The 21,678-nt window shown below is 50.4% G+C and overlaps 1 protein-coding gene across 1 annotated transcript; it reads right to left on the minus strand.

Annotated features, from left to right (window-relative positions):
- Nucleotides 1–1,290: 1,290 nt before the first annotated feature.
- On the minus strand, nucleotides 1,291–20,027 carry ASB4 (ankyrin repeat and SOCS box containing 4). The gene is made up of 5 exons (XM_069094402.1): nucleotides 19,668–20,027; nucleotides 13,189–13,488; nucleotides 5,898–6,388; nucleotides 2,710–2,823; nucleotides 1,291–2,009 (listed from the first exon to the last, which is right to left on the minus strand). The coding sequence occupies exons 1-5, from the start codon at nucleotides 19,846–19,848 to the stop codon at nucleotides 1,821–1,823; spliced, it is 1,275 nt and encodes a 424-aa protein (XP_068950503.1). The 5' UTR covers nucleotides 19,849–20,027; the 3' UTR covers nucleotides 1,291–1,820.
- Nucleotides 20,028–21,678: the final 1,651 nt, after the last annotated feature.

The raw sequence follows: 21,678 nt of genomic DNA on the forward strand, positions 1-21,678 counted from the left end.
GACTCCTGAGGGCTTTTTCATTGATCCCCTTAATTCCAGGACAGAGAGTGCACACAAGGGATGGGGATGAGGAAGTGAATAGAAATGGCACAGGAGGTTCAAAGTTCAGTTATGCCAGTGACCCTGGGCAAGCTGCCCCCTCTCTGGACCCAACCGAGGGGGTAGACTCAATGATCCTGAACATTTGTGTGAAACTGGTTTCCCTCCAGAAAGAAAAGGAAGGCTCAGTAATCAGATGTCTGAGAATGGCCCTGGGCAGACTGGAGCTGGGAAATGCCCAACAGGCTGGGTTGCCACTTCTTGGCTGTGTTGAAAGGGGATCTCCTTCTCCAGTAGGGCCTCAGTTGTGTGGCTGCTGGGGTCCTTCCATCCCTGAAATTCTGGGCTTACCAGGGTCTGTCTGAGCAGCAGCAGGAAGCAAGAGACCTTCAGGGATGGGCAGACAAGAGGGTTTCAGGAAGAAAGGTTTCCCACCGGCAGCCAGACAAGGCAGTGGCTCTGAAGCCCCCTTCTCCCTTGCATGGAGCCCCGAGTTCTTCTCAGATTTGCTTGAAGAGGAAGCCCCAAACCTTTGCCTGCCTGTGGCAGCCTCCTGCTCCTTACTCTGCCTGGTGGGTCTTCTGCCCTCTGTCCTCCCAAGGTGGTCTCAGGGGGGCACTGGAGCAGGATGTTTGTTTTTCTTCCTATACAAACTGAACCCAAGGAGTGTGCGATACCAGAGTGCAGTGGATACCCATTACCACAGATGCATCTCATTGGAAGAGATACCTGTACCGGTGTCCCCTGTAACACTGCTGACAGTCAGTGTTCCAATCTTTGGTGAAGGCCTCCCCCTAATTCTAAACCCTGCCTTTCACTTTGGGAGACTCCTTCTTGAAAAGTTTGTTTATTTCATCCCATCCAAACCTGCCCCTTTGCAGCCCCCACTCCCTGGCCCTGGTTCTGCCCCCAGAGACTCAGCAAGTCCATCCCTCCTCCCTCCCATCCCCCAAATCCTCTCCTCTTCAAGCCAAACAATCTGGTCTTCCCTGCCCTCATATAACAGTCCTAAAGGCCTCTCATTGTCCTGGTGGCCATCTCTCATCTGAGGGTTCTCCTCTCATCCCTGGGGTGCCTGGCCAGAGCTGGGTCCAGTGCCCCCTATCTGGTTTGACTGGTCAGAGGACCAGGGGTGCCCCGTCTCTCTTCCTGCCTCTCTACTTAAGCCTTCTTGGCTGTTCCCTCCCGACCTGCTGATTCATGTGGAGCTTTGGGTCAAGGACAACATAGTCTCATTATTGACAAGGGCAAAGAATGAACTATTTGGCAAGGCCACCGACCTGCTCCTAAGGGACCTCAGCAGAGGATTCTGATATCTGCATGCCTCCTCGAACTCTATGTTCTAGTTTCTTTATCTCGCCAAGGTCAGGGCGTGCCATTAACACCCTCTTGTAGTAACTGCTTTGAAATCCCTGAAGTATGGTGTTCATTCCACTCAGAATGAGGACCATGGCATTTATTCAAATCACTGTTGCCCAGAGACAGAATCCCAGAACCTGGAAGGGACCTCAGCAGCCCCCTAGTCCAACCCCTACAGGAAAGAACTCCTCCCTATCATGTGCCCACCAGCGATGGGCTGTTCAGCCTTATCTAGGACTTCTCAAGGAAGCCCCTTCCACTTTGGGATCATCCTGGGGAGCCCACTTGGCCCCTTGGCAATCTCTCCTGCTACTCTGGGACAGAGAGGAACAGCACAGCCTTTCTTCCAGAGAACGGCCGGCCTTGCAGTGGGTACCTTGGCCACCCTGCACACCCTGGGCTCAGGAGCTGGTGAGGAAGATTCAATAGATGATGCCCTCAGGCTCAAGAAGCAGGTAGCTCTTCAAAGGCAAAGGTAAGGGCAGGAATGGGATGACCCTGTGGCATCTGTTGAGCAGGACCCTACGCACGGCACATCTGGCCAGGTGCATGAGGGACCTCGGGGTGTTGCTGCAGATGGTGAAGAGAGAGTGGTAGAAATCCCTGTGCCTCTGTGAGAGAAGACACAAAGGAGGCCAGTCAGAGCCCTGCCACCCCAGCCACCCCACTGCCTGATGCCTGCCACCTTCCAGGAGCAGCACTGCTCTCCAGGGACCCACAAGGGCATGGTGCCTCTGTCCACCCAGCCCCAGAGCCTGCTCAGGAGTACAGGGTCAGCCAAAGGAGTGACTGTCCAGAGAGGGCAGTAAACCTGGCTCTGCCCTCAAGACCTGGATAGCCTACACGAGAGTAGCCAAACATGCAGAATTCTTCTCGGATACCCACGGGGCACAGAGGGGATTCTGAGCTCTCCAGCCAGGTCAGAAAGGTGTCAATAATGACCTGGACAAGTTCAGTGTGGCTGTGGATGGCTAGCCTAGCTCTGGGCCATGGCTCCTAGCCAGAGGCCAGTCATAGGTGTGGAGGGGCCCTCCTGAGCTCGAGTGATGTCACAGATAAAAAGTGGTCAGACCCCCTCACGAAGGGGACGCCCGCCAGACCCAAGGCCTCATCCAAACATACTTCTGCCTGCTTGTTCTCCCTCTACATCTCAGGAGAGATGCCAATAAACAGGGCTGTCAGCTGGCTCTAAGGCCCTGTTCCAGAAGGTCTCTCAAGGGCTTGAACCAGCCCCACCCACCTGGGCCACCCTTTTCTCACAAGCTCTCCATGGATCCCAGCCCCAACCCATAGTCAGAGGGGCCCCCTCACCTCCAGGCTGTCCTCTGGAATTGCCTTCCTCCACTTGGGCGTCCACACGATGTGCTCATAGGCATTGACAACCACCTCAACTGCTAGAGGACAGTCATGGCAGGACTCTAACACCTGTGTGACAGTACCAGAAGATGAAATCTCCCTCATCAACATGCAGCCATGCCAGTCAGTCAGTCAGCTAGTCAGTCAGTCAACAAGCATTTATTAAACTCATGCTACAGGGAAGCTGTTGTGTTCAGAACAGAGACCAAGAATTCATTCTCACAAAGAACTTGGGCCCTCCCCAGGGAGGCAAGGACAACCAGGCTCCATAGTCACTGTCCAGGGACTGGCAATCCCCACCCAACTGTCAGTCACAGAGCAGGCGAGCCAGCCAGGCACCCTGAAGGAGGCAGGAGGTGGCATGGGCAGGCTAGCCATTATCTCCCCTCACCCCCTGGTGAAGACAGCCCAGTACTCTGGATCCGAGAGCCCAGGGAACAGTGACAGCCCCAGACCAGTCCAGCCCCCACAGTCACCATCCAAGGGAGAAAACCCCTATGGAGGTGTGACCTGGAAGCTTCCTCTGCAGGTGCTGCAGTACTCCTTCCTCAACACCCAGAGAGAGAGCTCTGCATGCCCACAGACCAAAGAGCTGCTGGATGGGTCAGAAATGGGTGGTGTTTTACCTGTGCAAATGGCACTAAAGACAAATTGATGCTTCTGTTTTGCCCAGGCGTCCCAAGGACCATGCAGCCAAAACCTGTTATGTGGTTGTTGTCTCTGCATTAGAATGTGAGCTCTCTGGGAGCAAGAGCCGTCCAGGTTCTCTATTCAGGCCCCCAGACCTTAGCACAGGTCCTGGCATGGAGATGGCACCTGATAAATGCCTTCCATTCACTCACTCACTCACTCATTCATCTGCTCACTCACTCATTCATTCATTCACTCATTTATTCATTCACTAATTCATTCACTCACTCGTTCATTAACTCAATCATTCATCCACTCACTCACTCATTCATTCATTCATTCACTCATTCATTCACTCACTCATCCAGGCACATACAGAGAGATGTCAAAAACTAACGTATATTTCTTGAGGCCATGCCAAGTTACTGAGCAGGATTTGTGTCCTCAGGCACCCAAACTCTCTCCACCTCCCTGCCTTCAGTCTCCAGTCCTCTGATGTGTTACCACTCTACTAGCTGACCCAGGGCTTAGGTGGGGTGGGGGGAAGAAAGGGTCCAGTTGGGTATCTGAAGGCTCAGGAGGACCCCTGGGAAAGTTGACCTGGCCTTAACCAATGGAAAGCACCCCCATATGGGCCTAGGGCATCGACCCAAGAACACTAGCTCATTCAAAGCATCTTTTGTTGAGAGATGGATCCCTGCGAGGGGGCATTTGGTATACAAATAAAAGTGGCCCTGCCTTTGTGGGGCTCATGGGCTTGGGGCTAGGCAGGTGCCAAAGGCGTACATCGGCTGGGCTCACACAGTCACCTGGGCTGGAAGGCTTATTGTTACAAGACTTCACCATCACTGGAAAGTCAGCAATAAATTCTCTTATTTGTGTGCATGAATGGAAACAAGAAAGCTCCCCAGGAAGGCTGGTGAGTCTTCTGAGACAAGACAGAGGGGGTGCTGATGTAACAAGAAGTGCCTGAAGATATCAGCTGCAATGTAGGGAATTCTCAGTAAAGTTTCCCCAGAGCCCCAGCGTTTGGAGACCTGGAAGTCTGAGCCAGAAGGGCCCTTCGAGATCCTGAAGGCCAGATAACTGGGGAGGGGGGGAGTGCCAGAGCTAGCAGAGACCTTCTTGGTCTTCCAGCCCAACCCCTTCACTTTGCAGATAAAGAGACCCAGGTTTGGGAAGCAAAATGGAGCCTTGGTCACTCACTGAAGAATAGAAATAAGCCTTTATTCAGCTCCTGTTTTGTGCCAGGCAGGGCTGTGCTAAGGACTTTACAAACATTAGCTCATTTAGCACTCATGACAACCCTGTGAGGTGCTTTCCGTTACTAACCCCATTTTGCAACTCAGGAAACCAAGTCACATGGAAGTTAAATGACTTACCCAGAGTCACACAGCAAGTATCTGAGGCTGGATTTGAAAAGAAGAAACTGAGACCTGCAGAGGAAGTAACTTGTCCAAGGCCACTTAGCAAGGAAGCGGCAGTCAGGATTGGAGCCCAAGTCTTCTGATTATGTGACAAGTGCTCCACCCCACCATGTCCCATGAAATATTACGTGATCTGGGCAATCCTGAGGGAGCCTGAACTGCAAATGTTTGCCCAGGGTCTCTTGTATGTGGTCATCTGTGTCTCTGAAGTCAAGGGGCATGCATGCATTAATTCCCTTACCCTGTCTCTTTGCGACTCACCAGCACCTCTAGGTCAAAGACAGGGACTTAGACTTACCTTGGACTCCTCCGATCTTTCACAGGCTCCATAGAATTGATTTGCAACATCCCACCCTCTAAATTCCATTGGCTGACTCACTCACAATTTCCTTATCCGTCATGTTAGTCCTGGCCCCAGTGGCTGGTTGTTGGTTGCAGTGGGAGAGGGGCAGTCCCTCCATCTACCCCGAAGTCAAGGAGGTATAGGTTCCCTATGGAGTCTGAGGATGTATTTTGAAGACAGCACTGGCCCTCAGCCTCAGGCTTCCTAGACAGACTCCCACAGAAGATGACACAGTACCAATGTATAGCTGTTGAGGAAGGGTCCTGGGTCTTGGGAATACTCTGGACCACAGGAAAGGGTCAAGTGCTTGGGAGCTGGCCAACAGCCTTAGTCCTGACCTTGTGTGTGGGCACATGGGAAGCAGAACACAGAGCCTGGGGACTGCAAGCAGCGATGGGAGGCCCTTGGCCTGGTTGCCTGGGCATTTCTGACTGTCTGACCCATTTTCCCCTCGCCTCAGGGGAAGTGAAAGTAGCTGGATTTTGTACAGGGCTCTCCAGGTTCCAAAGGTGCTTGACCTTTGGGTCCGCCCTGTCCTGGGATGGGAGGGGAAGGGGGGCGGGGGGAAGATGCTACAGGGATTGGTGGCCCCATTCTCCGGGGAGGTTGACCAAGCTGCCTAAAGGCAGAGGCACTTTCTCTTTCCCCTAGACATGTCTGGATGGGCCCCTTGCAGGAGAGGCCCAGCAAGCTCATCCGCTGCGGTGGCCCGGTCCGTCAGTCCATCGGTCTGGGGGCCTCACCTTGTGGAACTGGGGCGGGTAGATGCGCGCGGCCCCGTGGTTGAGCAGAAGCTGGTAGCAGCGGGCAGGCCGGGCTGTGGGGCGCACCGGGGTCACCTTGAGCACGTACTGGATGGCGGCGCAGCCGTTGACGTCCATCAGGTTGGCCTCGGCGCCTGCCTCCAGCAGCAGCCGCAGGGCGTCCTCGTCGCAGTTCCAGGCTGCCTTGTGCAGCGGCGCCTTGAAGTCCTCGTCCCGGGCGTTGACCTGAGCCTTGCAAGCCAGCAGCAGGCGGCAGACGAGGTGGTGCTGGGCGCTGTACGCCTGCTCCCTAAACCGCAGGGCCCAGTAGGCAGCCAGCGCTAGCGGGGTCTCCAAGTGTGCGTTGACGCTGTCCACCAGGGCGCCATGCTCCACGTAGAAGGCCGCCAGCTCCGGCAGGCCGCCGCGCACCGCAGCGTGCAGGGGCGTCTCCTCGTCCGCGTTCTTGGTCTTCCTGTTCACGTTAGCGCCTGGGAACAGGAGGCGACAAGATGGAAAAGAGAAGGGGACCCGGAAAGGGGAGGAGAGGAGTGCGGTGGGGTGCTCAGGGGGGCAGGGCCCATCCAGGCAGCTCGGTGGAGCAGGGAATACAGCACCGGGCGTGGAATGAGAAAGACTCGTCTTCCAGAGTCCAAATCTGGCCTCGGACACTTGCTAACCGTGGGACCCTGGGCAAGTCACTCAACCCTGATTGCCTCAGTTTCTTCATCTGGAAAAATGAGCTGGAGAAGGAAACAGGCAAACCAAGGAAACCCCAAATGGGCTCGAAGAGTCTGACACCAGTGAACGATGACAAAGACAATGATGTCCCCACCGACACAAGGCCGACACAAGGGATTGGGCGCGCTGACTGCCCACAGGGCGCACGCTGGCCGCTGCAAGCGCTCTCAAGGTGGGCCTGCACATTCCGGATTCCCCCCCACCCCCGACCGAATTAATTTTAAAGCCTGGGTCTGACCAGGTCAACTCTCGGGTCCCCTCTCAAGCCCATCCAGGGCCTCCTCGCCGCCGCCAGGACCAAATACAAAAGCTACAGTATGAGATGTTGGGCGCTCCAGTCTCCCAGCGCGCCCCTCCCGCCATGCATGCCACAGTCGGAGGCCACTGGCCGCCTCGGAGCCCCCCAAGACGATCCTCCGATCCCAGTGTTCGCGCTGGCTTTGCCCCTGACACGGAATTCTCTCTGTTTCCTAGTCGGAGGCCAGGCTTCCTTCGGTTCTCAGGCAGTCTCACCTGCATGCAGCCTTTCCCAGTCCTACTTAAGGACTCTAAGCGGCTTCTCCCTGAAATCGTTCCCAATTCAGCCCGTTTAGAGCTGCCTGTACACGGCCTTTGGCGTGTGTTTCCGCCATTAGGCCATTAGCTCCTAGAGGGCAGGGACGAGCTTAGCGCAGTGCCTGGAAGCTCTTGATAAATACTTTTTATTGATTTGTTGACCAGGGCCCTCAGTGTGCAGGGCCGTGATTCCGGTTTGGAAGGCTTCTGGACTCATTTCGTTTGAGGCGAGAATGCCACCCCCTGGTCATACAGGAGAATGCACCACTGAGGGCAAAGGCCTTGGGATGAAAGAACAGAAAGGCCTGAAGGACTTTGGAGGTCATGCCAAGCTAAGCCTCTGCGGCCCTCCAAACGCACTCGAAGATGTCTCTCAATCCCCCAGGGCCACTGTCTTGTCCCACTATCAGCTGGTCTCCTTGGTGCTGAAAGGCTGGTCTCCTATGTGAGTGGAAATGGTTTGGGTTTTAGAATAGCAAGACAATCCAGGTAAGGGCTCCCTCTGATAACCAGCCTGGTTCTCACCGATAAAGCTAACAGAGCCCAGACTTTAGAAGATCAAGGGCCAGGCAGTCCAGGATGTCAAGGGACCAGCCCAGTCAAGCACTGAGTGCCTTGTCCCTGGGCTGACTGCAAGACACCAGTGTTTGGGTACCATAAAACCAAGAAAGAAAATGGTGAAGACAGTGTGGGTGGCAGTCTGGCACTGTGGTGCCCTTTCCAGGCTGCAGAAACCTCTTTCTTCCCTGCAGATCCAGCTCCCTTTCCTGCTTGCTCTTCCTACGGCCAGTGAGAACCAGGGCCTCTCCTTGCCTCCCCCATGCTGCCTTGTTCTCTCCCCTCAATTACATGGGGGTCCCTGTGGGGAACCTCTCTATGTCCCTTCCCCCCAGCACAGTTCCTAGCACACAGCACCTTCCTTTAGAGAGGACAGGAAGAGGACTCAGAACACTCCATTCTGCCATCTCTGCTCTCACTGGAGCAAGACACCTCCATACTAAGCACCCCTGGTGTCCCTCACATCCCCTCACTCCTTGCCTGCCCCCCAACCTTAGACTGCAAGCTCCTTGAGGACAGAGACTGTCTTTCTTTTAATTTTGTATCCCGAGCACTTAGCAGGCTGTCTGGCATGGGATAAGTAGTTAAGAAAGGCTTATTGGTGGGGCGGCCAGGTGGCTCAGTGAGTAAAAGCACCAGCCCCAGTGTTGGGATGACCTGGGGATCGAATCCGGTCTCAGACACTTAGCACCCACCCAGAAACACCTAGCCGTGTAACCTTGAGCAAGTTACTTAACCCCAATTGTTTAGGGTCGGCCAGGTGGCTCAGTGAGTAAGAGCACCGGCCCCAGTGTTGGGATGACCTGGGGATCAAATCCGGGCTCAGATACTCAGCACTACACCCAGAAATAACTGGCTGTGTAACCTTGAGCAAGTTACTTAACCCCAATTGCTTTAAAAAAAAAAAGAAAAAGAAAGGCTTATTGGAACAGATTCCTCTTCGGTTATACAATGTCTGTGTTTAAATCTGCCCAACCTGCCTCCCTTGCTGGCAGTGTGGCTACGTGCCCCATTGCCTGTGTTTTATGCCAGGGAGGCTTCCCTGGTGAATGTACACAATATGTACACAGAGGTACATGGTTTTGCCACAACAGCTGGCCCCTGTAAAGTTCTTCATTGGAGAGAGAGGATGAACTGCATTGCAGCAAGTGAGATTTCAGTCAGATAAAGGTGACATTTTTCTGATGGGGAATGCTTCTGATGGAGAATAACTGTGATGGGGGATGGAAACCCACCAGGGTCTCTGGTGACCTTGTAGCCTTAGACTCTGGACATTCTCTCCTCCCTTGGTTTTGAGGACTACCCACTCATGCCCTCTCAAAATACCCCTTGGTTGTCTCCTGGGCAGCCTCACCATCCTCTTTTTGATTTCCTAATGTGGGTGTTCTGTAAGGGTTAGCCCTGGACTCTCTCCCCTCCCTCCTCTCTTTTCTCTTCTCTCCTGTCCCTTCCCCTCCCCTCTTCTCTCTGAATTCCCACTTTTGTAAATCTCCTTCACTCCACTGACTTTAGTCTCTCTGTACAGAGGACTCCCAAACATCAGAGAACTGCTCTGGGTCTTCACCTCCCTGGGAGGGCCCCCACTTCCTTCAGGTGGGCCCCTGCGCAGTGCTCCCAAACCCAGGTCTCAAGCTTGGTCCCCACCTCTGTGCTGCAGACTTACCTCTCCACCTGGATGGTCTTTGGACACTTCCAACTCCAGGCACCCCATACCAACCTCATCACCTCTCCCACTGCCCCTGACTCCTTCTGGTTCTATATTCCTTTCTGAGCAACCAGCCTGCTTGGAAAGCCCTCTGAGCTTCTTCTCCTTGCCCCTGCTCATTCCCCATCAGTCACTGAGCCTTGCTGACCCCATGTCTGCAGCGTCTCCTCCATCCATCCCATCCATCTTCCTGACCTCCACTGCTACCAGTCCAGGGCAGGCCCCACCTTGTTCTAGGGCTAGGATGTCACAATCACCTTCTTGCAGGTCTCCCTGACTCTTCTTTCTCCCCCCCCCCTCCAATCCATGCTTCATCCTGACACAGGACTATGGTTTTCTTAGGGAAAAAAATCTAGTCAGGTAACTCCTCTTCTCACAAAGCTTCAGTGGTTCTGTACTCCCCTCAAAGTTTCAACTCCTTTGGCTGGATTTAAGACATCCACAACTTTGCACCTGACACCCCCACCTTACTCATTACACCTCATATGAGGTAGTCTAGATTCCTGGCATCCCATACACCTTCCCCCTCCTACTTCTCCAGCTGCAGGGAATCATCCACTATCTCCAACTCAGAGACAATCTGCAGGTCCACACTTTTAAATTAAAGCCCATAAGCCGAATTGGTGATTGACCTATGTAGTCAACCAGTAGACAAAATTAGCTCAGGTCAAAGGTATCTCAGACAATCTAAGGTGGTGAAATATGAAGTAGCTTAAAGAACTCTCATGATCTCAAAAAAAAAAAAACCCTTAGTTCACATTCTTCCACATAAGTGAACACCATCAGTGAGAATGGGCATGAACAATGACAGAATATCATATACCTAGGAAGTACCTGGGGCCAAAGCCACTCATGCTTATGGTCCTGAAAGGCCCTAACACCCAGCTTGGCTCCCTGGATCCACCTGCCTTTGTGATTCCATTCCTAACTGCCAGGGCTAATTCTCTTCTTAGTCCATAGTCAGCACTCTTCTATGCTGCCAGGGCTCACACTTCATTCATTTCTTGCTCCCTGATGGAACTGCTATTTCCTACTAGCTAAGCATTTCCGATGCCAAACACAATGACCAAAGAGAAAGGGGAGGTGAGAGAAATCCTCCCATCCCCCATTCCAGCTGCCCTCTGATAGGGATGTAAGGAAAATGTCGAAGAATGGTCCACTCACAAGAGCTGGCACTTCATCCGTAACTGGCTCCCCTCTAGACTCTGAGGGGTCACACTGTAATAAGAATGTAAATTTTGAAGATCTTCCCTGCCCCTAGGCTAATGTGCCCCTAGGCTAATGTGCACCTGAAGCCTGGGGTGGGAGGCTTGTTTTTCAGGAGATACAATGTAATAAGAATGTAAATTTTAAAGATCTTCCCTGCCCCTAGGCTAATGTGCACCTGAAGCCTGGGGTGGGAGGCTTGTTTTTCTGTAGATACTTCTTGATTGGCCAGTGAGTCAATAAGGTTGTGACATTCTCTGAGCCAGGAGAAGGCTATATAAGCCCTGATGTGTAGCTTTGTTTTGGGACTCACTTTGAGAAGTGTTCTGTGATTTCATCTGAATTCTGGGAAGCCGTTGTTGAGAGTCCCCCGGCTTTGAAAAACCCAGATGTGGAAACCCAGATGTTGACTGGGTATGGATGTAATGGGTGGACAGTTTGGAAAGCTATCTACTTGATCTGTTAATGTCTTGATAATTCTGGGGTGCTGACCTTTTTCCCCTGAACAAGGTAAACGATATATGTCTGACTGATTAAAGTAAGCTTGTTAACCCATTTTGAGTTGCTTTCCTTTAACAAAGCAGATCCAAGAACCTGTGGTAGCTGCAAACCCTGAGGACGCTTGGGGTGCTTGCTGCTACAACACTTCTCAAGATTTCCTGTCTCATCTGTTTCTCAGGGCTGGTAAGTTTGATTTTTAAGGGCCAGCAGGGATGTGAAAATGGCAAGCTGCCCCTCACACTTCTTTATGCTTTGTGGACAAGTAACAGGATCTAGACGTTCTCTGAATCTTAACACACTAATGCACACACTCTCTTGCTCCTTTCTCAGTCTCTTTCTCTCTCCCCCTCTCTCTTCTCTGTCTTTGTCTCTGTCTCCCTCTCCATGTCCTCTCCCTCCCTTTCTCTCTCTCTCTCTCTCTGTCTCTGTCTCTCTGTCTGTCTCTGTCTCTCAATGTCTGTCTCTGTCTCTCTGTCTGTCTCTCTCTCTGTTCCTCCCTCCCTCAATTTATGAAGAATAAATCCTTCCCCCTCCACTCCCCAGACAAGTAAACTGAAAAGCTCTGTGGCTCCTGAACATATCTGGGGTCACCCTTCCTCTATGCCTTCAGTTTATTCCATAGACTTGGAATGTCCTTCCCCATCATCAGTTTTTAAATTACTGACCTTTGTTCAAAAATTAGCTCAAATGGTGTCACCTTCAGGAAAGCCTTCCATAATGTTTCCCATCATTACCCAATGGTAATGACCTTCTCTTTGGGTCTTCATATAACCCTTAATTCTGCACCTCTGCAAATTTTGTGAATTTTTGCCAGTTGACTGAGTCTATGCTTATGCTCTTGGAAGCTCTAAAAGACTGTGAATTCCTTGAGGGCACAGACCCCATCTTACATAAGTTTTTTTTATTTTCATTTAGCCTAGCACTAGAACAATTCTGGGTTACTTAACAGATGCAATGTGTTGTACTGTAGCAGATTATATTGTGTTGAATTATGTTGTATTGTACTGTAGTGAATCATAGGATGAATTATTTTAATAAGTGATTTTCTTTAGTTTGGGGGCTAGAAAGAAGCCACAAGGAATGCAGTGATGGAGAGCAAAGGGCTATTCCTATTGGCCCCTTTTCAGCTTTGCTCCTGAAATGCTTTGCCAGCAACTGGGGGCACTGGGAGATTAAAAACCACCCCTTCCCCATAGCTCAGGCCCCTATCTTGACATCTTTTCTCAGTGGAATCCCTGGAATGATTTAAAGGGGACCCAAGCTAATGAGGTATGATATGAGTCAGCAGCAATTGCAGACTCTGTCAGATAAGAGCATAGGCTGAAGTGCCTGGGGATGGCAGAGTGTCAGCGGCAGACAGCAGAGTTCTGGCTGTGCCTTCTCTGACTTCCTGTTCCCTACCACATGGAGTTGCTAATCATGCGTCTTCCCTGCACGTGACAGGCAGGGCATACATCTGTGTCTAGGGGGCGCTCTTCTTCATCTCTTATCGTGCTCCATTATTGAATTAAATTCCTTGTGTTTTGAGATAGGAGAAGCAATAAGGAGAGCACTTGGCTCAGGTTTTGCCTTTGACAAATGCTGAAAGGGGCTCGGGTCTCTGGGCGAGCCCTTTTGGGGCATCCTCTCCTCAACATCTCTTTGCCTCCCAAGGGTTGAGCCAGGCAGGCAGTGCTGGCAGACCAACAGCCCAGAACCAGCCTTGCTCAGCTCAGAGTGGCACTGAGGGGGAAACCTTAGCTCATAGTGACCAGGAAAGGCCAGTTGTCTATGTTATGATGGGGAAAGAGTGATTTCTGTGGGTCTAAGGTCTCATAGTGGGCCTGTGTGCCAGGCCCTTCCCTCCAGCATGGGGAAGCCAGAGGTCACCAATTCTTCTATTATGATGGGCGAAGGAAGTTAATCACATGGGCTCCGATTCTCTTTATCCAACTGGCAGTATAAAAAACCCAGAGAGATGGGCCCTGAATGACAAACCAGGGTGCTGGTAGAAGCTCAGGGACAGGCCAAGAGGGTGTGACTTACCTCTCCACACTAGCTGCTTGGCACACACTATGGAGCTCTCCTTCGTACACAGGTGTAAGGCTGTGTGTCCACTCAAGGAGTAGGCGTTGAGCTTTGCCCCATGATCACACAGGATCTTGACACACTCAACATTGGCTACTTCACAAGCCACATGCAGGGGGGTCTTCCCATTGGGCCGACAGTTGATGGTAGCATCATGGTCCAACAAAACCAACAGGCTCTCGATGTGACCGAACAGGACGGACAAATGCAGGCCCGTGGCCCAAGAAGACTTCAGCTTGTAGTTAGGAAGCCAGTATCCTGTAAGACAGAGCCAGAGTCAGGGCCCTGAGTCATCTGTGCACCTGCGGAGAGGGCGTACCTTCGGAGGGGTCCTCAGGAAGGACAAGAACTGGCATAGACATGCACAGAGATGTCCGGGGAGGACTGTGTGCTTCCAGCACTGTCCCTAATGATTCACAGTCTGTAACTTTGGGCTCTTCCAATCTAAGCCTCATGGAGACACAATCCCCAGCTGAGGCAAGTGTGCATGTGTATATGTATGTATACATGTGAGGTTGTGTTTGTGGGTCTGTGTGTGTGCGTATGTAGTGCACAATATGCAAACACACAGAGGTCGGGGGTTTCCAAAGCAAAATCGCTGTGTGTTGGGAGTAAGGCCCTTCCCTTGGCCTCTGGCTTCCTTTCCCCTTCTCTCCTCTCCCCTCCTTTCCCCTTCTCTCCTCTCCCCTCCCTCCCTCTCCCTTCCCTTCCCTTTCCTCTCTTCTTCCTTTTCTACAGCCTCTCACTTGGCTAGTGATCTCATCCCTCCCATAGGTTTGAAGTCCTCTCTATGCAGATGACCCTTATAGCTGCACATTCAGCGTCAGGATTTCTCCAAGTACCTGAGTGCTCTGCGAGCATCTCAAATCCACCACATCCAAACCGGATGCCATCACGCCTGCCTCTCTCTTTCTGTTGGTCCCCCTGGTCTCCCATGATCTCGCCAGTCTCCCTAACTCCTCCTCCTTCCCCCCATTCTCCAAAGCCTGTCAGTTGTCACACTGCAGCACATGTGGGCAGTTGGGTGGCACCATAGTGCACACAGAGCACTGGGCCTGGACTCAGGAAGACTCATCTTCACAAGTTCAAATTTGGCCTCCAGCTCTTACTAGTTGCATGACCCTGGGCAAGTCACTTAACCCTGTTTGCCTCAGTTTCTTTAAAACACAAATCTGTAAAATAAGCTGGAAAAGGAAATGGAAAACCATTCCAGTATTTTTGCCAAGAAAAACCCAAATGCGGTCACAAAGAGTCAGACATGACAGAAAAGACTGTATCTGTGTGCCCTCTTCTCCATATTCACACAGCCACCAGCTTCAGCCCCTCATCACTTCTCACCAGGACTGTGGCTATGGCCTCTATCTGATGCCCATTCCAGTCCTTCCCTCTCCGATCTATCAACCACACACCTGCCAAATTATTGTTACTAAGAATGTGTGCTCTGACGATGTTGTTCTACTAAATTCCGAAACCTAGAGCAGTTTCCTATTACCTCTGTGACAACGTACAAAGTCATCCATCTGGGATTTCAAGCCCTACATAGCCTAGCTCCAGAAGATATTTCCAGACTTCTTGCACATGCCTTGCACAGAGCTTCTGCTCAATGTTCCTTGCCCCCAAGGGCAGAGCTGAAAAAGTCTATTTCCTCTTCCAAGTGACAGATCTACATCGGCTTGAACTCTATACTTTAATGGCATCTTCTCTAAAAATAGGGGTGCCCAGAATCCATAACCACACTCCATCTGGGACCAGACCAGGGCAGAATGCACCAGGGATATCAACTCCCTGTTCCCAGACACTTTGACTCTTTTAAAGCAGTTGCCATATTGTCCTGCTGACCAACACTTTCAACAATTGAACTGGAGTCTTGCCTTCTTTAAGATGTCTTGACATTCAATCCCACATCCATTGAAAACAATCTCCACTCCATTCTGGATGTCTTCTGGATTTCTTGTCAATGTCTATTTATGTCTCCCCACCCTTCATCATCCTAAGAGTCATTGCCCCTTCTCCACATAGAGAATCCAGCTAGTGGGGTCCAGATATGGTTGCTCCACTGTCTTTACCAATAGGAACAGATCATTATAAAATACCCTACATCTGGTGGTTGCTTTCCTTCCAGTTTCATCTACAAATAAATATCTTAGGAATGATCTCTCTTAGTTTAATACCAAGCCAAACTCTTTCAAGCTGTTCTCTCTCTTCAGCTACTTCTTTGTATTGTTTCCAGGATTTCTAGGATCTTATTATCTTAATTGCTCCTGCCCTTGGTGGCCATGACTCTTCCCTCAATGAGGAGATCAGGTGTTTGTTGGCTTAGGCAAGTGTATGTTCTTTCATCTATAAAAAAAGTTTTGGAAAAGAGTGAATAATCATCAAGATTTATTAAGCAGCTGTTATGTACCAGGCACGGTTATTAAGTTCTAGGGCCACAAATACAAGAAAGATGGTCCCTGCCTTCGAGAAGGAAGCTGAAGAGGGGGAGGAGGGTTTCCAGTGGAGTGGGACTTGGAGTCTGACCGTGACAATGACAATGACAATGATACAGCCACCACCACAACAATAAGCACTTTATAAATACTATCGACAACACTAGGAAGCAGGTGCTATCATTATCCCTGTTTTTCAGATGAGGAAACTGAGACACAGAGGTGTAGAGACTTGTCCAAGGTCAAACAGCTGGTAAATGCCTGAGGCAGGGTCTGAACTCAGACATTCCTGACTCCAAGTCCCATTCCACTGTCCCACCAAGCTGTGATGTTTTATATCAGTAAAAACTTCTCAACAATTTGAGGTGTCCCAAAGTGGAATAGGCTTCCCGAGGAAGTGGGGGGCACCCTGTCTGGAGGTCTTCAGGTAGAGAGGCTCAGTGCCCATCACTTGTTGGGTCTGACATAGTTCATATTTCTTCTGTGTGGGGGTTGCACTGGATGGCTTCTGGTGTCCCTTCCAACTCTCACATTTTGTGAAGCTGTGATAGAAGAACTTGCAATTGCAGCAAGACAAGAAAAATAAATTAAAGGAATAAATATAGACAAAGAGGAGACAAAATGAGTTGCTTATGACATGATGGTTTACATCAAAAATCACAGGAATCAACAAGCAAATAAATTGAAACAATGAATACCTTCAGTAAAGTAGTAAGATACAAAATAATCCCCCTCCCCCCCAAAAAATTCACAAAATTTCTACAGAGCAGCAACAAAATCCTGAAGAGAATAATAGAAAGGGAAGTCCCATTCAAAATAACTACAAAATACACAAAATATCTGTGGCTCAATCTACCAACACATATTTAATATTTGAACAGATACAATTACAAAATTCTCCTAAAAGAAATAAAAAATAACTCAAATGATTAGAAGAATATCTAGTGCACATGACTGAGTCATGTCAATATAATAAAATGACAATACTACCTAAATTAATTTACATATTTAGTGCTATACCAGTCAAACTACAAAGGGGATATTTTTTTCTTTGCTTTTTTTTTTTTTGGTGGGCAATTGGGGGTTGACTTGCCCAAAGTCACACAGCTACTAAGTGTGTCAAGTGCCTGAGGACGGATTTGAACTCAGGTCCTCTGACTCCAGGGCTGGTGCTCTATTTACTGTGCCACCTAGCCTCACGAAAGGGAATACTTTATGAGGGCTAGACAAAAACCATAAAATGTATCTGAAGGAACATAAAAACTAGAATATCATGGGGAATTTTTTTAATCGGGAATGAAGGAGAAATAGCCCTTCTGGACCTCAAGCTTGTTTTTCATTCATTTTTAGTCATATCTGACTGTGTCCCCATTTGGGATTTTCTTGGCAGAGATACTGAAATGGTTTGTCATTTCCTTCTCCAGATCATTTGACAGATGAGGAAACTCAGGTAAACAGGGTGAAGGGACATGCCCAGGGTCACATGACTAGTAAGAGTCTGAGGCTGGATTTGAACTCAAGTTCTCCTGACTCCATTCCAGAGTTCTTTCCAGTACACCACCTACCTTCCCCATATAAAGGAATAGTCATCAAAATTAGTTGGTACTACTGATGAAGAATCTAGAAAGTCCCTCCAGACAGCAAGGTGACAGAGGTGAGACGGTATTTTTGGGTGTGGCCAATGCAGGAACTTGTTTTGTTTGAATACTTGTCACAGGGGTTTCCTTTCTCTCTCTTTCTTTTGCAGTTTTGGGATGGGGAAGTATAAGATTTAATTAAAAATGAGCATTTTTCTTTGCTCCGCCCCTTTCCTCCATGAATGGAGACTGTGATGGGTGAGAAAGATGCTGGGTTTCTCTCTCCCCCCAGCCCATCTTGGAAAAGCACTGCACATACATGATCTCACTGGAATCTCACCACAAATGGGGAAAGCAGACAGAACTGAAGTGACTTTTCCAGTGTCACACACCTAGGAAGTGTCTGTGGCAGGATTGGAACTTGTGTCTTCCTGACTCTAGGTCCAATAATTTTACCACTGAGTCTCCGAACTACTTCAGGCTCTTCTCAAGGGAACTGGATCAATGTTCTGTGCCTTTCCTTGGGCACCGGGTGTGAGGAAATGTCACTTTCTGTTTCTCATGAAATCAAAACACCTCTTCACAGAAGTGAGACACTAGACCTAGGAAGGCATCCAAACTGCCCCAACGCAATGAACCCTCTAGGAAGCTTTAAACATGGAGCCCTGGAGCCAAGGGCCCATCAGGGGGCACTTCAGATGCTTCCTGAGCCCCAGAAGGTCTGATCTGAGGCAGGGCACGATCAGACTAAGTTTAGGAAATGGTGGGCTGGGCATCTCAGAACAGGGATATTAAGTTACCAGACAAGACATTTCAGACTGCAAAAGTAATTCAATAAATGAGAGAAATCTGTACCTCCAAAAAATGGAATCAGTGTTAACCATTTGTTGGTCAGAGTCAAGCAGAAAGAAATTAGTGAATTCGATCTTAGAATCTTAGAAGGCTGCTTGATATAGTAAGCTGAAGATCAGCCTTGGAGTCACTTTCTGTCTGACTACTGGAAAGACATCCCCTCTCCAATTCTCAATTTCTTCATCTATAGAATGAGAATAATGATGGTTTAGTATCATTGTGGGAGGCCACACTAAGTCTGATGGAGAGAAGGCTGGCCTCAGGGTCGTGAATACCTGGGTTCCAGGGCTTCCTCTGACACTTCCCGGGGCTGTCTGGACAGGTTTCTCATCCTCTCTGATGGGTTGTCGATATGTATGGGGGGTGGGATCTCCACAGTATGAGTCCCACCCCCCAATAATGAGAGCACAATGTCAGGCTGCTCCTCCCCCAAGTAAAAGGCAAAGAACTAAAAGGCCTCCGGGGTGGGGCTAGAGCAATCATCAAGCCCAACTGCCCATTTTCATCATTCACGGGAATCTGTGAAATTCACTTTTTCTTCCTACACCAAAAAACCCCTCCTCAGTGAGCAGGATCTTGGGAAAGAGGCTTTCCTCTTCTTTTTGGGCAAAGCCAAAGAAAAGGTTCTTTTGCCACAGCCCATCAGCCAGCCTCCCCCAGACCATAGCCACTTTCCTGGCCCTAAACCAGACATTAGCAGACACCCACCAATTTCTACTCTTGAGAGGTAAAGGCTAATAGTGTTGGTGGTGTAGACATGTCTAAACAGAGTCTTTAAAACAAATGAATAATCCCTGTAGGTGCCAATCTTCCTCCTTAATCCCCAACCCAAGGGTGGGACCCATGGGAGTGCTGCAGCCTAGTTCAGAAGGCTGCCCATATGTGTGGGTCACCCCTGGGCTGGAGCTCAGGTGAGAGGCTGAGATGAACCTACATCTGTCTCACCTGCCTTCAGATGATCTAAGCAGAGCTTCAGGTGAAGGCAGAAAGACAGACAGCTACAGACCCTGTTCAACCAGTCCTTCTGGAGAGGGCGAAAGACACTGGTTGCTTCTGGGGTGACAAATCTCTGTGGCAGAAAAGATTCAAGCAGCTGGGTCAAAGTTAGCCCGCTCCCCAGCTAGGATCGCACCAAGCAGAAGCCCCCAGTGCCCAGGATGAGGCCAGTGCAGAAGCCGTGTGCACAAAGACAAAAGATGGTGTGCTTCAGAAGGGTTCGAGGAAAGCCTTTTGTGAAACCTGCGGACCTGGGTCCGAAACTCCTACGTGGTTAGCACGGCTGCTCATTAGTCTCTGAAGCTTTATCTGTTGAATAGATACTTTTATCGTAAAGAAAGTTAGAAAAAAACAAACAGAGAAGGCTGTGTGGACAGAGGGATGGATAAATGGATGGATAAACACTCTACTGACTGAGCTGAGCTGAGCTGTCAGCTCCGGGGGACAGAGAGAAGATGGGGGGCGGGGGAAGCTTCTTTTAGAGAAGCCAGCGGAGAAATTGTCCACAGGTAGTGTCAAGCCCCCGGCTAGCCATTTCAGAGGGTGGGCATGCCAGTACACCCTGAGCACTCCGTGTTTTTACCTTGTTTGTAGGAGGCCAAGACCATGTCCTCATCCTCTACTTCAAACACTGTGTCCACATCAATCTTCCTTTGGACTAGAAGAGCCTTCAGCTTTCCGAAGTCGTTGGCCTTCAGAGCCTCCAGGAAGGTTTTCTTGGTGATTTTGGTGGATGCCCTGGATGTGGGTTTGGTATCTTCCATGCTGCCTTTCCTCCCGAGGATGGCCCCAAACCAGCAGTGGTTCTGGGAGGGCTGAGGCTGCAGCTAATTTTATCCCGGAGCTCTGCTGACTTGTGCTATTTATACTGAGACCAGTCCAGGCTTCCAAATGCCCTCGTCAGCTGGTCTGCTGCTTCTAGGTCCTACAGACTGGCCTCACCTCTGACTGTGCAATCTGTAATGCCTGATCCAGGAGCAAAGGCCCTGAGGAGGGTTCATGAGGGTAGCTTCCCATCAGGATTTCCAGGGGGACCCATGGGACAGAATCAGGAAAGTGAGACCTGAAGGAGGCACACGTGCTCCAGGAAAATGCTTCAGGGCCTCTGAAGACCCAGGCCTTGCTCAGACTAGATCTTAGCAAGATGTCACATGACCACCCCTGGGCAGGTCACTCTGGGCACTTCTCTCCGTCTCCTCCTCTCAAATTCTGGTATCCTGTGACCTGGAGCTTGTCAGAATGGAAGCCCAGGGCCAGGCACCAAATGTTGGCCTGGCATCCCAGCAAATAGGAGTCAATGAGAGGCCAAAGACCTCAGCCCAGGAAAGGCCCAGCCTCCCATGTCCCTGCTCACCTGCAGACCAGCCCAGATGGCTTGAAAACACTGCTTCTTGTGGCCTGGGCCTGACCACTGCAGACAGGGCCTCATCCCAATGCAGACAAATCTAGCCACCGCCTCCAAATACCCACCATGGAAAAAAGCACCAAAATATGGGCATGTATCCCACCCCCACCCCCCACACCAATGAACACCTGCCATGGGCCCCAGGAAGCCAGGCTTAGCCCCTTGGAACTCTTAGAACACAAGACCTAACCTGAATCAGGGGGTCCCCATTCTCTGGGCTTCTCATTGTCCCCTGATCACCCCCGTGCCCTCCTGACCCACCTTCCCCCAGAACAGCATACTCTACCTCCCTCCCCCATCTTTATAGCAGACAACTTCCCATCTCAGAGGAGGGTCCCTGGACACCTCTGCTGTTGGACAGCTCCCTCACTACTCCATCTGCCCTTTGGGGTAGCCCAAAGCAAGTCCAAGCTTCCATTCTTAAAGGGATGGTCAGTGACTTCCCACTTATTGGGGAAAGGCTAAAATTGAACTTGATATGGTCAGAATCTCGGGGGAGAGGGAGGACAGGGATCCCTAAAGGAGAAGATCCAAAGTTCCAAAGGGTCAGAATAACCCCAGCTCTTCCAGGGCCATTGGCAGGACATCGGGATCCAGCCTTGAGGTTTCCCAGGCTCTCAACCCTCTGGGGCAAGTCTCCACTGCAGAGAGGGAGAAGTGGGGTTACCCATGGGGCACCATCTGGACAGAGGCTCCACACCAGCTCTCTGGCCCTTCCCAGCCCTGCCTCTGAGCCCCCAAGGATCCCCTGCTGCACCTGCTCCCACGATAGTCTGGCCATCCTGGGGGGGAGGGCGGCGGGGATCAGGGCCAGAGTTCTGGCTCCTTGGCTTTTCCTCCCTGTGGCTCACCTGCCTTCTCTGCAAAGCCTTACACATAATAAGGAAGGCGTTTGCTGGAAATGAAGGAAGGTATTGGACTAGAAGATCTAAAACCTGGCATCACCCACCTTCTCAGGCTTTGTCTTACAGTATTCAACACTCCTGAGCAGAATCTGTGCTCTCCCACCTCCATACCTATGCTCAGGCTGTGCCTGATGCCTGGTGTGACATTTTTCTCTCTTCCTGGGCTAAATTTTTGTCCATCCTTGGTCCCACTTAATCCCCACAATACCTCAGCCCTGACATTCTTTGTTTGCATTGTTCCCATTGTATCATTCTGCCTAACCTCTGGCAGGTGCTCTTCACAT

This window comes from Petaurus breviceps, unplaced genomic scaffold (assembly GCF_028583685.1).
Source record: "Petaurus breviceps papuanus isolate PSGF00001 unplaced genomic scaffold, PetGlider_PUasm1.0 218, whole genome shotgun sequence".
NCBI lineage: Eukaryota > Metazoa > Chordata > Mammalia > Diprotodontia > Petauridae > Petaurus > Petaurus breviceps.

What these genes read in the sequence shown, in the direction of transcription:
- ASB4 (XM_069094402.1), bottom strand. Translation starts at nt 19,848, where the DNA reads ATGGAAGATACCAAACCCACATCCAGGGCATCCACCAAAATCACCAAG. An exon ending in CTTGGCCTCCTACAAACAAG is followed by an intron (nt 13,489 to 19,667) that starts GTAAAAACACGG and finishes TCTGTCTTACAG; the next exon opens with GATACTGGCTTCCTAACTAC. An exon ending in TTCCAGAGGACAGCCTGGAG is followed by an intron (nt 2,010 to 2,709) that starts GTGAGGGGGCCC and finishes CTTCTCTCACAG; the next exon opens with AGGCACAGGGATTTCTACCA.